The 15,098-nt window shown below is 39.9% G+C and overlaps 1 protein-coding gene across 1 annotated transcript in view; it reads left to right on the top strand.

Moving 5' to 3' along the window:
• lrba (LPS responsive beige-like anchor protein) overlaps positions 1-15,098 on the top strand; it is a 702,007-nt gene that overhangs the window by 162,859 nt on the left and 524,050 nt on the right. Inside the window, 2 exon segments of the mRNA XM_055158186.1 lie at positions 10,425-10,548; positions 13,160-13,352. Of these exon segments, the coding sequence (XP_055014161.1) occupies positions 10,425-10,548; positions 13,160-13,352 (317 nt within the window).

Below are 15,098 nucleotides of genomic sequence, written 5' to 3'. Positions count from 1 at the left end.
AACACACAATGAAGAAGAAAAAGACATATATAAGTCTTTTTATAAAATCAGAGACCAGGAACCGACATTTTATCTTGAAAGTGAAGTTATATAGAACAGAGAACAACAGACTGAACAGGCGTTAATATGTTAATGTAACATATGAACAGTTCTTCAGATAAACTATAACATAAACAACAGAACAGAACAAGTTTAACAAACTCTCCATCTCACTCCAAATCACTAAATCCATTCAGTTCTTCATCCTCGGTGTCACTTCTGAACAACTCCTCGACCTCCGGAGGTAAACAGAGCGACGCAAACTCTTCTGTGTCGCTGTCGTCAGACTCAGCATCAGTTCCAGTTAGAATTATTCGGGTCTTTCTGAATCCCGACAGGATGGTTTCGGTGTCACTGAAGTCCAGGCTTTGTCCATCCATCCAGTGACTTCAGGAAAGTTTCATGGTGCCTCCTCCCAGTTGTCGTGAAGCTGTGTTCTCCATCCCCACTTTCCATCAGTCCCTCACAAGTTTCACACTCAATCCAAACTTTTTCTGCTGCTCGTTTTCCGTTTTCGGCTGAATATTTCACAACTTGCAGCGAGACAGAGGCTCTTTATACAGGAGACATGTGCAGTAGAGTGAAGTGACAGTGGTACAGGAGTAATAGTACTAGATACTGACACACAAGACTAGAGCCTCTAGACCAGTGGTGTCAAACTCATTTTGGTCCGGGGTCGTATCCAACCTAATTTGATCCCAAAGGTCCGGATCAGAAAACTCATGTCATATAAACTCCAAAAATAACAATAAGTTCAAATATTTGTGCAGAGAAATGCAAATCTATTGCAGAAATCTTTTTTAATTGATGAACTGTTTCTTTTACAAAATATTATAATATTATGAACAACCTGAAACTTTAAGAAAAATGCAATTTCAACACAATGTTTTAAAACATTGAACTTGTTTGCAAATAGAAAATAAGTCAATTTTTGTTGTAAAATCCTGCACTCGGCTCCACTTTTCTCATGTTGGACATTTTTCTGATGAGGGTGTCACGGTCAACAGTCAAAACGATCGTCCTTTAAGAGCGTTTGGAAAGAGACAAGTCTTCATTTGTGCTGCTCTGGTGGGAGGGGCCACGTACAGAGACGCTGGAGACGCTGCTGTGATAAACACCACAGAAAATTAACAAGATTTTAATAAAAAATATAATTAAAATATTTGAGTAGAAAATCAGCCGAGGGCCAGATTAAAGGACTTGGAGGGCCGGATCTGGCCCCCGGGCCGTATATTTGACACCTGTGCTCTAGCGGCTGTCAATCTGAAAATTTTAATATATAAGTCGTACCAGAGTGTAAATCACAGGAAACACTCAAACCATGAAAAAAAGTGCAACTTATTGTCCGAATGAAAAAGATTATTTGGAATTCACCTTAATTCCAAAGTAAATGGGTGGTTTATTCTGATTTTTAAGCCAAATTAATTTATTCCTCAGTCACGTAAATGTTAATTTTTCTTAAAAATAATTCCAGTCGTTCAGTTCATGCTCGTTGGGTTGTCCTTCTGACGCGATCCGGACGATCCGGCTCCACCAGTCCTGACTTCGGACTTTCATCATGTAAACGTGGTCTGTATCAGTTCGAGAGAAGAACTGAGCCTAAATGCGCCGGGTTTGTGCGTTACTTAAACATGTGTGAATGAAACAAAACACAACTCCAGGTCTGTTTGTGATGAGGAAACATTACAACACAGATCAGAAAAAAAAAGTGTAACATGGGCCCTTTAATACTCTTAATGTGCACCAAATGTTCCCTGATCCTTAAATACTGGCTGGTTTTATTTGCTCTTCGTTATAAAGTGCGCTGCCAACCTTAAGCTTCGGCTCTGCGTCTCTCTCTCTCCCTCGAACCCATCAGACCATTACTTCAGATGTCACGCCGCAAAGTATTTTCATATGGGGGCAAAGATCTTAAGTAGCCATTTTCGCTAAAGCTTAAAAACACCTCTTCACTCTGGCGCTGCAGTCACCTCGCCGCACCCGGACGCAAAACCTCTTTAATCAGTTGGAAATCCGAGCACTTTGGCTTAATCACGGCAGGTTTGCGTCTCCCGCTCGAGCGTAATGCGACGAGACTCGAGCTGGGAGAAGTTCTAGGCCGTGTTTTTTGAGTAAAAGTACGAATACCGGAACAAAAAAAAGCTAAAAAAAAAAAAGAAGTATAAGTAAAAGTATCACATGGAAAAATGGACTTAAAGCTGCAACTTTTGTGTGACTTTTTCTCCTTGGAAACGTTATTGATGTTTATAGATTAAACATGAGCAGACAGGACGATGCTGCGTTACAGGTCAGATCTGTGGAGAGGCGGCCCTGTTCACAGAAGGAATTACAGTATTTTTGAGCAACACAAACGCCCGTAATGAATAAATGCTGGATGGAAATGAAGTATAATAATAATGGACGTCATTGTGTCCTTAGGCAAGACACTTCACCCACATTGCTTAGTATGAAAGTGGTGTGTGCCTGAGTGGTCGGAGGGGCGCAGATTGGCAGCCTCGCTTCTGTCAGTCTGCCCCAGGGCAGCTGTGGCTACAGTAGTAATTTACACCTACTGAGTGTTGAGTGAATGAATAATGAACTGTAAAGTGTTTGGGCATCTTGAAAGGCGCTTTATAAATGCAATGATTAAATAAATCGATATAAATAAATACATTTTATATTTATTTATTTATTTATTTATACCAGAGATACTCACTATTTTTTTTTTTTAACAAGAGCCACATTGAAAGAGCGAAATCAAGAGGAGCCACTTACACCAACATACACCAACACACCAGGTCACCTTGTCAATGTGCATTTCTACAGATAAACTCATATTCATTCATATACATTTGATGAATCTTTCTGTGACAGAGGGATGATGATGATGATGGTGAGTCTGTTCTGTCTGTGTCGTGTTGGAGATGATTGATTGATTAATTGATTGTAATTATACAGCACCTTTCAAGATACCCAAGGCGTTTTACAGTTCATTATTCAGTCACTCAACACTCAGTGATGGTAAACTACTACTGGAGCCACAGCTGCCCTGGGGCAGACTGACAGAAGCGAGGCTGCCAATCTGCGCCCCTCCGACCACTCAGGCACACACCACTTTCATACTTGGCAATGTGGGTGAAGTGTCTTGCCTTAGGACACAACGGCAGTTTTTTGCCACTGGCGCCTCCTGTGGCTCCTGGGATTCCCAGTGTCTCCATCCAAGTCCCGCCCAGGCCCAGTCCTGCTGAGCTTCTGAGATCTGATGGGTTCAGGCTTTGACCAGTCGGTACGACCACATTGAAGAAGATGGTTCATGTTTTCAGAGATCAGACGTGTTCAGGTTTAGAGCAGCTCTTTATTTAACATCATTTCACTTTATTTATGTCGGTCACTTTATTTCAATGATGTTCTACTTTTTAAATTGCGGCTCAGGCAGCGTGTCGGTCAGAGTTGTGGGTGGTTTAGTTGAAATCGTCAGTCTGGTTCGGGTCATTTATACACGGACCCGCGTGTCACTGGTTGCTGGTGTCACGGCGCCCCCTTTAGGAAACACCATTAATTACACCTTGATTTATACTTAGTGTGATGCAGATGTTTGTGTCAGAGTCCTGCACCAGGTCGAGTACTTCGCGGGTACCTGCTCTCAAATGTAGTGAAGTAAAAGTATCCACTTAAAAATGTACTTAAGTAAAGTACAGATACTTCAAATGTATACTTAAGTACAGTACTACACTACTACAGTTACTACTTTTACTTCATTAATGTTCCACGACTGAACAAAACGCTCGACTTGTCACAAAAAACATGCACTGTGGAATACAGATTGGAGTTATTTGTCTGAAATGTTTCACAGTACGGCATTAAACCTTTCTATCTTCATGGAGACCAAACCAGTCCAAGTTCCAGGTCAGATCTGTGGAGAGGCGACCCCGCTCACAGTCAGAATGTTGTTTTTCTTGGTGTTTTTGAGCGATGAAACCGTCTTTATTGTTCTAAAAATCTCCCCACAGACTGGAAGTTTAGCTCATAGGAAACTTCATCTTCTGTTTCTTCTTTTTTCTTTTTTTCCCTTTTTTTTTTTTCTTTCACTTGTTGCGTCTTGGAGCTGCATCTGGCGATCTGGTTTTCCTTTACCGTGCAGACTTCCCCCCCCCGCTCCGAAAAGACCTGCGCTGATTGCAGTCTTTAGTAACGTCAGACCCAATCAAACAAACCGAGGAAGTCACCGTTCCCCTCAAATTAACTCAAGAAGAAGAAGGAAAAAAAACAAAAACGGAGAGAAGACGAGAACGCATACGCCATCTCTCCTCCCTTTCCCAAAGTTCTCATTCCCGGTACTGCCTGGGATCGTTTTCATATCCAGACTGTGTGAAGTAAAAGTACAAAAATCGGAGCGAAAAAGTAAAAGTATCACGCGAAAAAATCGACTTAAAGCTGCATTTTGTTGCTTTTCTAGTGGAGATGTTGTTGCTTTGTCTGGAATGTTACACAGTATGGCATTAAATCTTTCTATTTTCATGGAACCAAACCAGACGACCAGAAGTTATGGGTCAGATCTGTGGAGAGGCGATGCTGCTCACAGTCAGAATGTTGTTTTTCTAGGTATTTTTGAGCTAAAAACACATTTCTAATTGAAGTAGAACTGTTTAATGTCACACTGTGGAACATTCCAGGCAGAGCAATGGCGTATCCATAGAAACAAGCAGGTGACGGACCCCGCAACCAACCAAAAAGTTACGCAGTGCAGCTTTAAACATACACTTATTTTTATCTTTTGTCTTAAGTAAAAGTACAGATACAAATGCAGAAAAAAAACACACACAAACAAACCGAGACCAGGACCGAGACCGGGCCCAGGATGAGACTGACCAGTGGGACCAGGACTGAGACCCGGATCAGGACTGAGACTGGGACCAGTGGGACTAGGACCGAGACTGGGACCAGACAGGAACAAGACCAGAATTAAGACAGGAACCAGACCAGGACCAGATTGGAACTGAGATCAGGAGTGAGATTGGGATCAGACCAGGACCAGACCGGGACTGAGACCAGGACCGGGACCAAACCAGGACTGAGACCAGAACTGAGACCAGGACTGGGACCGGTTTAGTCCTGTTTCAGTCCCAGTTCAGTCCTGGTTCCAGCATGGCAGTTTAAGTCACGGAAATGGGAAATCCGTTTTTTCCATTTTTAATTTAAACACAAAATCAAAAACTTAAAAAAAATTTTTTTTTATAATTTATCTGTTTTTTCGTTTTGGTTTTGAAGACAAATAATGAAGAAAATTTGTTGTTTTTTCATTTTTTTTCTTTTTATTTCTTGGTATTTTTGTGCAATAAAACCACTTGTAATTGAATAAATGTAAAGTAGAGCTGTTTAATGTCACACTGTGGAATATTCCAGGCAGAGAACGACGTATCCATAGAAACAAGCAAGCGAGGGACCCCCAACCAACCAAAAAGTTACACAATGCAGCTTTAAACATACTTGTTTTTTATAGTGTCGGTGGTGTTTCTTAAGTAAAAGTACAAATACCAGAGCCAAAAACAAAAAATAAAAACAAAACTCAAGTAAAAGTATCACACACACACACACACACACAAATTAGCTAAAGCTGCATTGTGTAACTTTAGAGATGGTGAAGACCAAACCAGACGACCAGAAGTTACAGGTCAGATCTGTGGAGAGGCGCCTCCGCTCACAGTCAGAACGTCTGTTTTTTTAGGTACTTTTGAGCTAAAAAAAAAAAGATTTGTATTTGAGTTAGAGCTTTTTAATGTCACACTGTGGAACATTCCAGGCAGAGCAATGACGTATCCATAGAAACAAGCAGGCGAGGGACCCCTAACCAACCAAAAAGTTACACAATGCAGCTTTAAACAAACTTATTTTTATATGAAAACTTAACATATTTTCTACTGGTCACAAATGGTGCAAAAAGTGTTCAATTGTATTTTTTAAGTAAAAGCACAGATACCACAACAAAAATACTAACATAAAAGTAAAAGTATCTACTTAAAGCTGCACTGTGTAACTTTTCTGGTGAAGAGAAAAAGAAGGAGAAGAAAAACCGAAGAGAATACGCTCTGTCTCCTCGCCTTTCGCTCTCTTCCCGGTACTGGCTGGGGTAATTTTGTGGCCTTAAAGGTTGAGCGAATTCGTAATTTGAGCGACTAAGGCGTAGTAACAACAGAAAGGCCAAAAAAAACCCACAAAAAAAACGGTTAGGGCCAAGGTCTGAGGAGACGAAGTGAAACCCGAGCCGCCGCGTCTCTCGGCCCGGCGCAAATGGGCACTGACAATGTCGAGATAATTCATATAAACAGCCAGTCTCCTCGGTTTAACTGGAGGGGCCTGGCGCTCTCACTCGGAACAATACGCAAACCATTACACTACGATAAACATCAACAGTCTGCGAGCTTTTCTGCGTTCTCGTTTTTTTTTTTTTTTTAATTCTCCTCATCTGTTTTGTTTTTTCTTCGCGTACGTCTGATTTTCAGGTGTGTACGACGAGGAGCTGGGATCATTAGCGACTCCTCGATCATTCGCACATGTTGAGAGAAAGAGAGAGAGAGAGACGGAGGCGTTACCGTGGCGATGGGAGCGGGCGGGGTGGGGGGGTGTAGCTGTTGCCGTGGCGATGGGAGCGACGGGTGTGTGTGTGTCGGGGCGTCGGAGCCGAAGCTGGAACGGACTGAACTTCGCGTCGTGTGATGCAAGAATAAATAAAAAATCCAGAGGTCACAGGGTCAAAAACGGATCTAAAATACTTAAGAAAATTGTTTAAAAATATTTTGTTTATTAAATTTACTTATGTACTGAAGGGGAGACACTACAGGCAAATAACTAACTTTCTTTTTAAACATTTTTTGGTCATTTTGGTGTCTTAGCGCAGCAGTCCCCAACTTTTTTTTTACGCCACGGACCAGAAAAGCAGGGAAATAAAGACTGAAGATGTTTTTTTTTATGTTACGGCGCATAAATAATATCCAGACTGATTTGACTTAAAGGTTGTATGGAGGATTTTTTTTACTTGTTTCAAATTGTCAGTGAAAGTTTAAAGTACCATTACAGAGATGCAGCAGCCTTGTAATTATGATGACCAAAAAAATAATAATTTAAAATCCATCAACTGTGGACGTGTTGAGGCCAGATAAACATCAGCCAATAGAAAACAAGGCTACCTCATTTTCTATTGGCTGTTGGGTTGTTAATCAAACTCCTTACATTTCTAGCGTCACTGACTCGCCGGCGCGCTGGGATTAAGAGGTTTACGTTCGCCTCTCACGCACTGATGCCGTTTACTCGACCGATACAGCGGTTCTCGGGGTCTTTTTCGAAACTGTAGCTTCCTCTCAGTTTGCGCAAAGTTTGTCGTGACGGCGGACAAGAATTCACGACCAGTTCATCGCGAATGAAAGTCCGTTTTTGACGTCGCGGAAAGAAGAAGAGAAGGGGAAAAGGAGCAAAGCACAACATTTGAAAAAGGACAAACAGTCGCTGCATTTCTCTTTCCTTGGAAAATCTTCTATACAACCTTTAATAAGAGAAACACACACAAACACACAGAACAATTACGTAAGAGTTAGGATGTGTTAAACAGTGTCACGTCGATATGATGTCAGAAGTTTGCATCGGTAAAGCAACTTCTACAAATGGCGAAGTTATGTAATATCTTAAACACAATACTTGGATTATATTTTAGTACATCCTCCTTTAAGAAGTACAACGTGGTACTTCACACACACACATAAAGACGCACCTTACCCCTGTCTTCCTGTCAAAAACAAACAAACAAAAGCGCTTCTCATATGTCATGGGGAATGAATGGTCATGTAATCTTAATTTGTTCATTTTTATCATTATTATTATTGTTGTTATTTTGAAATTAGTTTTAATGATGAGTTATGTGTGGCCATTTGACATTTTCAACTGAATAACATACAAAGGTAACACTTTATAATAACTACACCTTGTTTAGCCTTAATAAAGCATGAACAAAGACTTAATTAATAATGATTCACACTTATTAACTACTTAATTACTGCCTTAATTAGCACTTGCACTTAATCTGCCTGTGCTGTAAATAGTTACTCATAATTATTTCATACTTAATTACTCATGAACTAAGCATTTGAGCATTTATTAAGCATTAATAAGCTATGAGAGAATGATTTACTAATAATGCAATGCAATGATCATTCAGGCAGCTGTTGTCTGTTCGTTAAGTCTTTTTGAGAGCTTTTCTAAAGTGAAGAAGAATTATGCTTTATTAAGCATTTACTAAGTGTGAATCATTGTTAATTAAGTCTTTGTTCATTATTAATTAAGTCTTTATTCATGCTTTATTAAGGCTAAATAAGGTGTAGTTATTATAAAGTGTTACCCATACAAATAAAAAAAAAAAAAAAAAGTTTTCAAAGTTTGTGTCATGTGGTGCCCCTCACTGGTTGTAATGTTTGGTGTCCCTGGGCATTGTGCCACTGGTCCATATGAATAATCTGGCCTTGGTGTTTGGGGAGCGCTCTCTTAACACACAAGCTTTCATGTGGAAACAAATAAATTGTCAAATCTGCACAGGAAGATTTTATAACTTTTTTCCCCCATAGGGACATAAGGATCTAGTCAGGCTGGCGCCACCTAGTGTCTTTGCTCAATTTCATTTCATAGACGGTTCACAAAAACCCCGGAAGTGTGAGTTCAGGCACCAACCAATCAGCGAAGAGACAGACATTCTGTGTTGTCAAAGATTCTCGAGATCGAGGATTTAAAGCCGGAACAAAGAGAATGTTTAGTGAATTTTATCAAGGGGAAAGACGTTATTGTCCTTCTTCCTACGGGATTTGGGAAAAGCTTGATGTACCAGTTAGTCCCGTTAGCGGCGCATTACATACGTCACGACCAAATAGCAGCGATTGGTTAAATTAAAAAAAGTACCTGTCTACCGTCGAGTGAACGAATCCTAATGCTGCGAGGTCAGACGGTTTCTACTAAGTGAAACTGGCTGATGAATCAGACTAGTGTGTGTGTGTTATGACCCAAAAAATGAATCCCAACATACAGTATTTAGGAAGACATGGAAACAAAGTTAAGGATTAGAGTTGTTTTTTTTAAATTTTCTGACTTTGTAGGTGTTGTAATCGAAAAAAGAAAACCCTTAACCCGTGCCCAAAAAACTAAGAAAAAGTAACAAAAGAAAGGTGGGCCCAGTCTGTCCCAGTCTTAGTCTGGTCTCAGTCCTGGTCTCAGTCCCGGTCTAAGTCCCGGTCTGGTTCCCTGGTCCCAGTCTTAGTCCTGGTCTCAGTCCCGGGCTGGTCCCAAGTCCTGGTCTCAGTCTGGTCCCAGTCAGTCCTCCAGGCTGGTCCCAGTCTTAGTCTGGTCTCAGTCCCCTGGTCAGTCTTAGTCCTGGTCAGGTCTGGTCCCAGTCTTACTCCTGGTCTCAGTCCCGGTCTGGTCCAGTCTGGTCCAGTCTAGGCTGTCCCTGGTCTCAGTCCTGGTCTCAGTCCTGGTCAGTCCCTGGTCAGTCTTAGTCCTGGTCTCAGTCCCGGGCTGGTCCCCAGTCTTCAGTCCTGGTCTCAGTCCTGGTCTCAGTCCTGTCTCAGTCCTCTCAGTCCCGGTCTGGTCAGGGCTGGTCCCAGTCTTAGTCCTGGTCTCAGTCCCGGTCTGGTCCCAGTCTTAGTCCTGGTCTCAGTCCTGGTCTCAGTCCCGGTCTAGTCCCGGTCTGGTTCCAGTCTTAGGGCTGGTCAGTCTTAGTCCTGGTCTCAGTCCCGGTCTGGTCCCAGTCTGTCTCCAGTCCCGGGCTGGTCCAGTCAGTCCTGTCTAGTCCCTCAGTCTTAGTCCTGGTCTCAGTCCCGGGCTGGTCCCAGTCTTAGTCCTGGTCTCAGTCCCGGGCTGGTCCCAGTCTTAGTCCTGGTCTCAGTCCCGGTCTGGTTCCAGTCTGGTCCCGGACCTGGTTGAGTCCTGATTTAGTCCTGGTTCAGTCCAGCATCTCAGTTTAAGTCACGGAAACAGGAAACGGTCGTGATCTGTTTTTTCCATTTTTCATTTAAACACAAAAACGAAAACTGAAAAAATTAATTGTTATCCATTTTTTCATTTTGGTTTTGGAGACAAATAATAAAGAAAATAGCAGTTTTTTTCATTTTCTTATTTTTGGAAAAAACTAATGAACGAATGATACGTACATTATTTATTTTCTTACTTTTATGACAGTATACGACAGAAGAATTTTCAAACAAATTTCAATATGAAGAGTTTTTTTTTTCAATCATTAGTCATTAAAATCATGACTCCATCTTTGTAGTTCTTGTACCTACTGAGTGTGTAGTTTATTTGTGAGCATATTTCTAACACACACTCCCACATTCGCTCCTCGTTTATCCTCTTCTCTCCGTTTTCTTCTGCAGAGATCCTGAAGGTGATCGCGGCGCTCCTCAAGAGCTCCGCCCCCTCCGCAGAGACCATGGAGGTGCGCCGGGTTTTCCTGTCAGACATGATCAAACTCTTCAATAACAGCCGAGAGAACCGCAGGTGAGTGTGGAGATAAACCCGCGGGCCCCGGGGGGTTTACGGCTGATGTTAAAGGGCCCGTATCTCGCCGTTTTCTGAGCTCTGTTCTGATGTTTCCTCCTCACAAACGTAACTGGAGTTGGGTTTTGTTTCTTTCACACGTGTCTGAGTAATTCTGTGTTATTATAATACAAAAACGTACAGTATTTACAGTATTTAATAAAAAAAAAAACATTAAAACAGTCAAACAATTTCCAAAATGCTACAGGATGCGATCAACGACATGCTTGCTGGAATAAATAAAAAAAATAAATAAACATGAAAAATACAATAAAATAAATAAATACAAAAAAAAAATATTTTAAAAAATATATAAAAAAATTTAAATTAAAATAAAATAAAAATTAAAAATAAAATAAAATAAATTAAAATAAATAAAAAAGAATAAAATAAAATAAATTTAAATTAAAATAAATTTAAATTAAATTAAATTAAAAAATGACATTTACCTTAGGAGGTTATGGGGCAGTGAGTCCCAAAGACGAAGGCACGAACCGAAAAAGCTCTGTTACCTCTGTTGGCGAGATTTGTCCAATTCAGAAGAAGAGGTTCCTCAGTAGAGCAGAAGTGCACAAAGTCTGTCAGAGTCTGTCCACATCTACAAAGATCAAAATACCACCTTGTGATGTCATGAAGTGAAGTTAACCCGCTAACTTTTACCTTTTGTTCAGTAGAGTTTGGCAGTTCCAGGGCTGAAATCAACAAAATTATTCTAGTCAAGGTGTGTGGAGTTTAAAAACACAGAGAAACACTTCCTGTATTACCACTTAATGACGTCACAAGGTGGAACGAGGTGGAGTGTTTGAGACAAGATTTGAATTTATTTATTTATTTATTTGGTTTATTTGGCAAGGACAGTTTACGTCGACATTAAACGTGGTCACCCTAAAAACACAACAATAAGAATCAAACGGACAAACAGAAATGTGTAATAAACAGAGATGGGAATAATTCTGTTAAAATAAGCACAGTTAAAATAAACACCATTACTAACGGCGTTACTTTTACCATCAAGTACTTTTACCATCAAGCCGTTACTGCTAAAGCTCCTCGTTGAAGCTGTTACGCGTCTTGGCTCTCACTCATACTCAAATGTGAATGAAGTTCGCTCTGAAACACTGAATCCGCTCTTACCTTTTAAAAAGTTTTGCAGCCTCGTCTCCGTCCGTCATCACTCCTCTGCGCTGTTGTTATATCCATAAACCATGGATCTATTCAAATAACTGGATAGTGTGTTTCTGCTTGTAGCTGCCTCCAGGTGACGTAGTGACACTCGCTGGTACTTCAGCGGAAAAAATCCCCTGGGCTCAGAGAAGATTTTTCTCATAGAACGCAACGCAAACACAAACGTCTTGTGTTCGTTTGACAGGGACCTATTTTCAGAAATGTTGGATTTTGTGGCGATTTTTACCTGTTTTTAGATCATAAACTTTTTCTCAGTTCAAAATCCGGTAACACTTTATAATAACTACACCTTATTTAACCTTAATAAAGCCTGAACAAAGGCTTAATTAATAATGATTCACGCTTAGTAAATGTTTAATAAAGGATAATTCGTCTTCACTTTAGAAAAGCTCTCAAAAAGACTTAACTAACAGATAACAACTGCCTGAATTATCATTGCATTGCATTATTAGTAAATCATTCTCTCATAGTTTACTAATGATTAATAAATGCTCAAATGGTTAGTTCATGAGTAATTAAGTATGAAATAATTATAATTAACTATTTACAGCACAGGCAGATTAAGTGCAAGTGCTAATTCAGGTAGTAATTAAGTAGTTACTAAGCGTGAATCATTATTAATTAAGCCTTTGTTCATGCTTTATTAAGGCTAAATAAGGTGTAGTTATTATAAAGTGTTACCCAAAATCCTTCAGTTGTCTTAAAAAAAAAACACTTTATAAATATTAGCTCTGCTCTGCTCTGCTCTTCTCGCTCTGATTGGTCAAAGCGATCACATGATACACGAGACCATGCTCCGTGCATTCACGTGTGTCCGTGAGAGCATGGAGCACTACTGCACATGCTCAATGGGCCCAGAGCCACCGGAAGAATCTCGCCGGGTTAAAGGCGAATCTGGAATCATGCGCCATTGAACTCGGCCTTTTGACACGGATGAGTTTGCCATAAACTCATGGAGAAAAGCGTATCGCACCAGACTTATCTTCTCAGCTAAAAAGTGTTCGCTCTGCTGCTCGACATGTAAACAAACAGCACAGTGTGATGACGTCATCGGGTCGTGGCCCTAAGAAAAAAAAAAAATGTGTTGCTTTCCCCGTTAACTTAGTTTTATATTGGAGCAATTCAGTTACTAACGCAACTACTTATTGGGAAAAGTAGCTATAACTAATTACTTTTTACTTTTTACGTTACTTTTTTAAGTAACGTGACCAACATCGGGGTTAAACGTGTGAATGAAACAAAACACAACTCCAGGTCTGTTTGTGATGAAGAAACATTATAACATAGATGAGAAAATAGTGTAAAATCATGGGCCTTTTAATGTGTTTTTTATTCTGTAAAGCCTCTGAATTCCTTAAATAACCTCGCGTCGCGTCGTGTGTTTCAGGAGTCTGCTGCAGTGCTCCGTGTGGCAGGAGTGGATGTTGTCTTTGTGTTTCATCAACCCCAAAAACACGGAGGAGCAGAAGATCACGGAGATGGTCTACGCCATCTTCAGGATCCTGCTGTACCACGCCATCAAGTACGAGTGGGGCGGCTGGAGAGTCTGGGTCGACACGCTGTCCATCACACACTCCAAGGTCAGAGAGCTCATTACAGCACAAACACACACACGCACAAAGAGACACAAACACACAGACACAGACACAGTAACACGCTGCGTTTTTATTTTAATCAATTCTTTTTTCAGACGAAGGTTTAGTTTGGTTTCATATCTCCACATGACCGATAATTTATTTGATTAATCATTTCTTTTTCAGACCACGGTTCAGTTTTAGGTTTAGTTTTAGGTTTAGTTTTCCTCTCAGTGCTCAGTGATGTTGCTGTGACATGTCTGCTCAGCTCGTGTAAACGGGTTTAGAAAAAAAACACCCATGGGACTGTAAACCGGGACAGGGGGCTTTTTTACTCTCACACACCTGGGATACTGGGATACTGTCCTGAAGTCGGACTGCGGGTGGCGCTGTCGTCCTGCTGCTACGGCAAAATCACATGAGCACTCAGAGGAAAACCACTAGTGAGGGATTAAAATAAAAGATCAGAAAACCAAATGAACATTTCTACTACATTTCTACTGCTGTATATTTGTTTGAAGGACACTACACTGTAAACCCGAGCGTTCAAAGTAATTAAACAGATTAAGTTGTGTATACTCAAAGTTTTAGAAATAATCCTACTAACTTAATTATGTCAAGTTGCTGTAACATGTTCTTCTTTTTGAGTAATTTTAACTAATATTTTTTTGTGAACGGGAATTATTGAGGGTATAAATGAGCGTAACTTAAAAACAGAGATGAGGTACAACTTAGTAGAATTAAGTAAATAAAAAATAATATCTATTGTATGTATAACGCACTATGTGTATACTGTAATGTGTAATGTATGTAAGTATGTATGTATACATATACATATTATATAATATTGATTAGACTAGTAAATTCCCTGACTTTCACATTTTGTATATGACCTACATACAAAATCAAATTATTCCAGTGGTTTGAAAACTCTAACTTGCAAATATTTGAGTTGAGATAAATGAGCACTTTTAATTCAGCTGTTATCAAAGGGTACCAGTAGCAAGAGATCCTTTTAAGTTCTGGAAGATTGTGATATTTAAGTTTGTCAACTTAAATTAATTAATCAATTTTTTGGAGTTCTGGTAACTTATTCGGGTTTACAGTGTAGTAGAATTTGGTGTTTTTAAGATATCCATGAAAAATTTGAACAATTGACATGTCAAATACAAAATATTCTGTCTTTTGAATGATCAAAAGTCCTCAAAATGGCTCCTATAATCAGGAAATATGAATCTACAATAATCAATGTGAGTCCCCACAAGTGCTTTATGTAACTTTTCTGGTGCAGAGGTACATGAGGGTGGTACAAAAATATATTTTTTAGATTCTCCAGATTAGAACAATGCATTTGTTTGCATATCTGGCCAAAATATTTAGGTCTAAATTTTATGCAAATTAATCAATATATAGAGGTTGTTACGGGGCCTATACTGTAACATAATGAACCAAATAAATAAGGCCTGTTTGTTTAATTTGTCATTTTATTTTGTAAACACAAATTGAAACTTGCATAAGAGTTGCTTAGAAAGTTCATCAAGTCCATAAAAAGTGACTTGAAAACACAAAATGAGTCATTTTCCAGGAAACGTCATGCAGCTTGAGCAACCTCTAAAACATCTCCTTTTTCTTCAGTATGGCATTAAATTTATTTAACTCTGTGGAGACAACGGGACGTCCCACCAGGCCAAGTTACAGGTCAGATCTGTGAAAAAAAGGACCCCATTCATAGTTAAAGTGCATGGTTTTCAC

The sequence above is a fragment of the Boleophthalmus pectinirostris genome, unplaced genomic scaffold, assembly GCF_026225935.1.
Source record: "Boleophthalmus pectinirostris isolate CB_2022bp ecotype Guang Dong unplaced genomic scaffold, ASM2622593v1 HiC_scaffold_22, whole genome shotgun sequence".
NCBI classification, from domain to species: Eukaryota; Metazoa; Chordata; class Actinopteri; order Gobiiformes; family Gobiidae; genus Boleophthalmus; species Boleophthalmus pectinirostris.
This window is presented reverse-complemented; position numbering and strand designations above follow the sequence as displayed.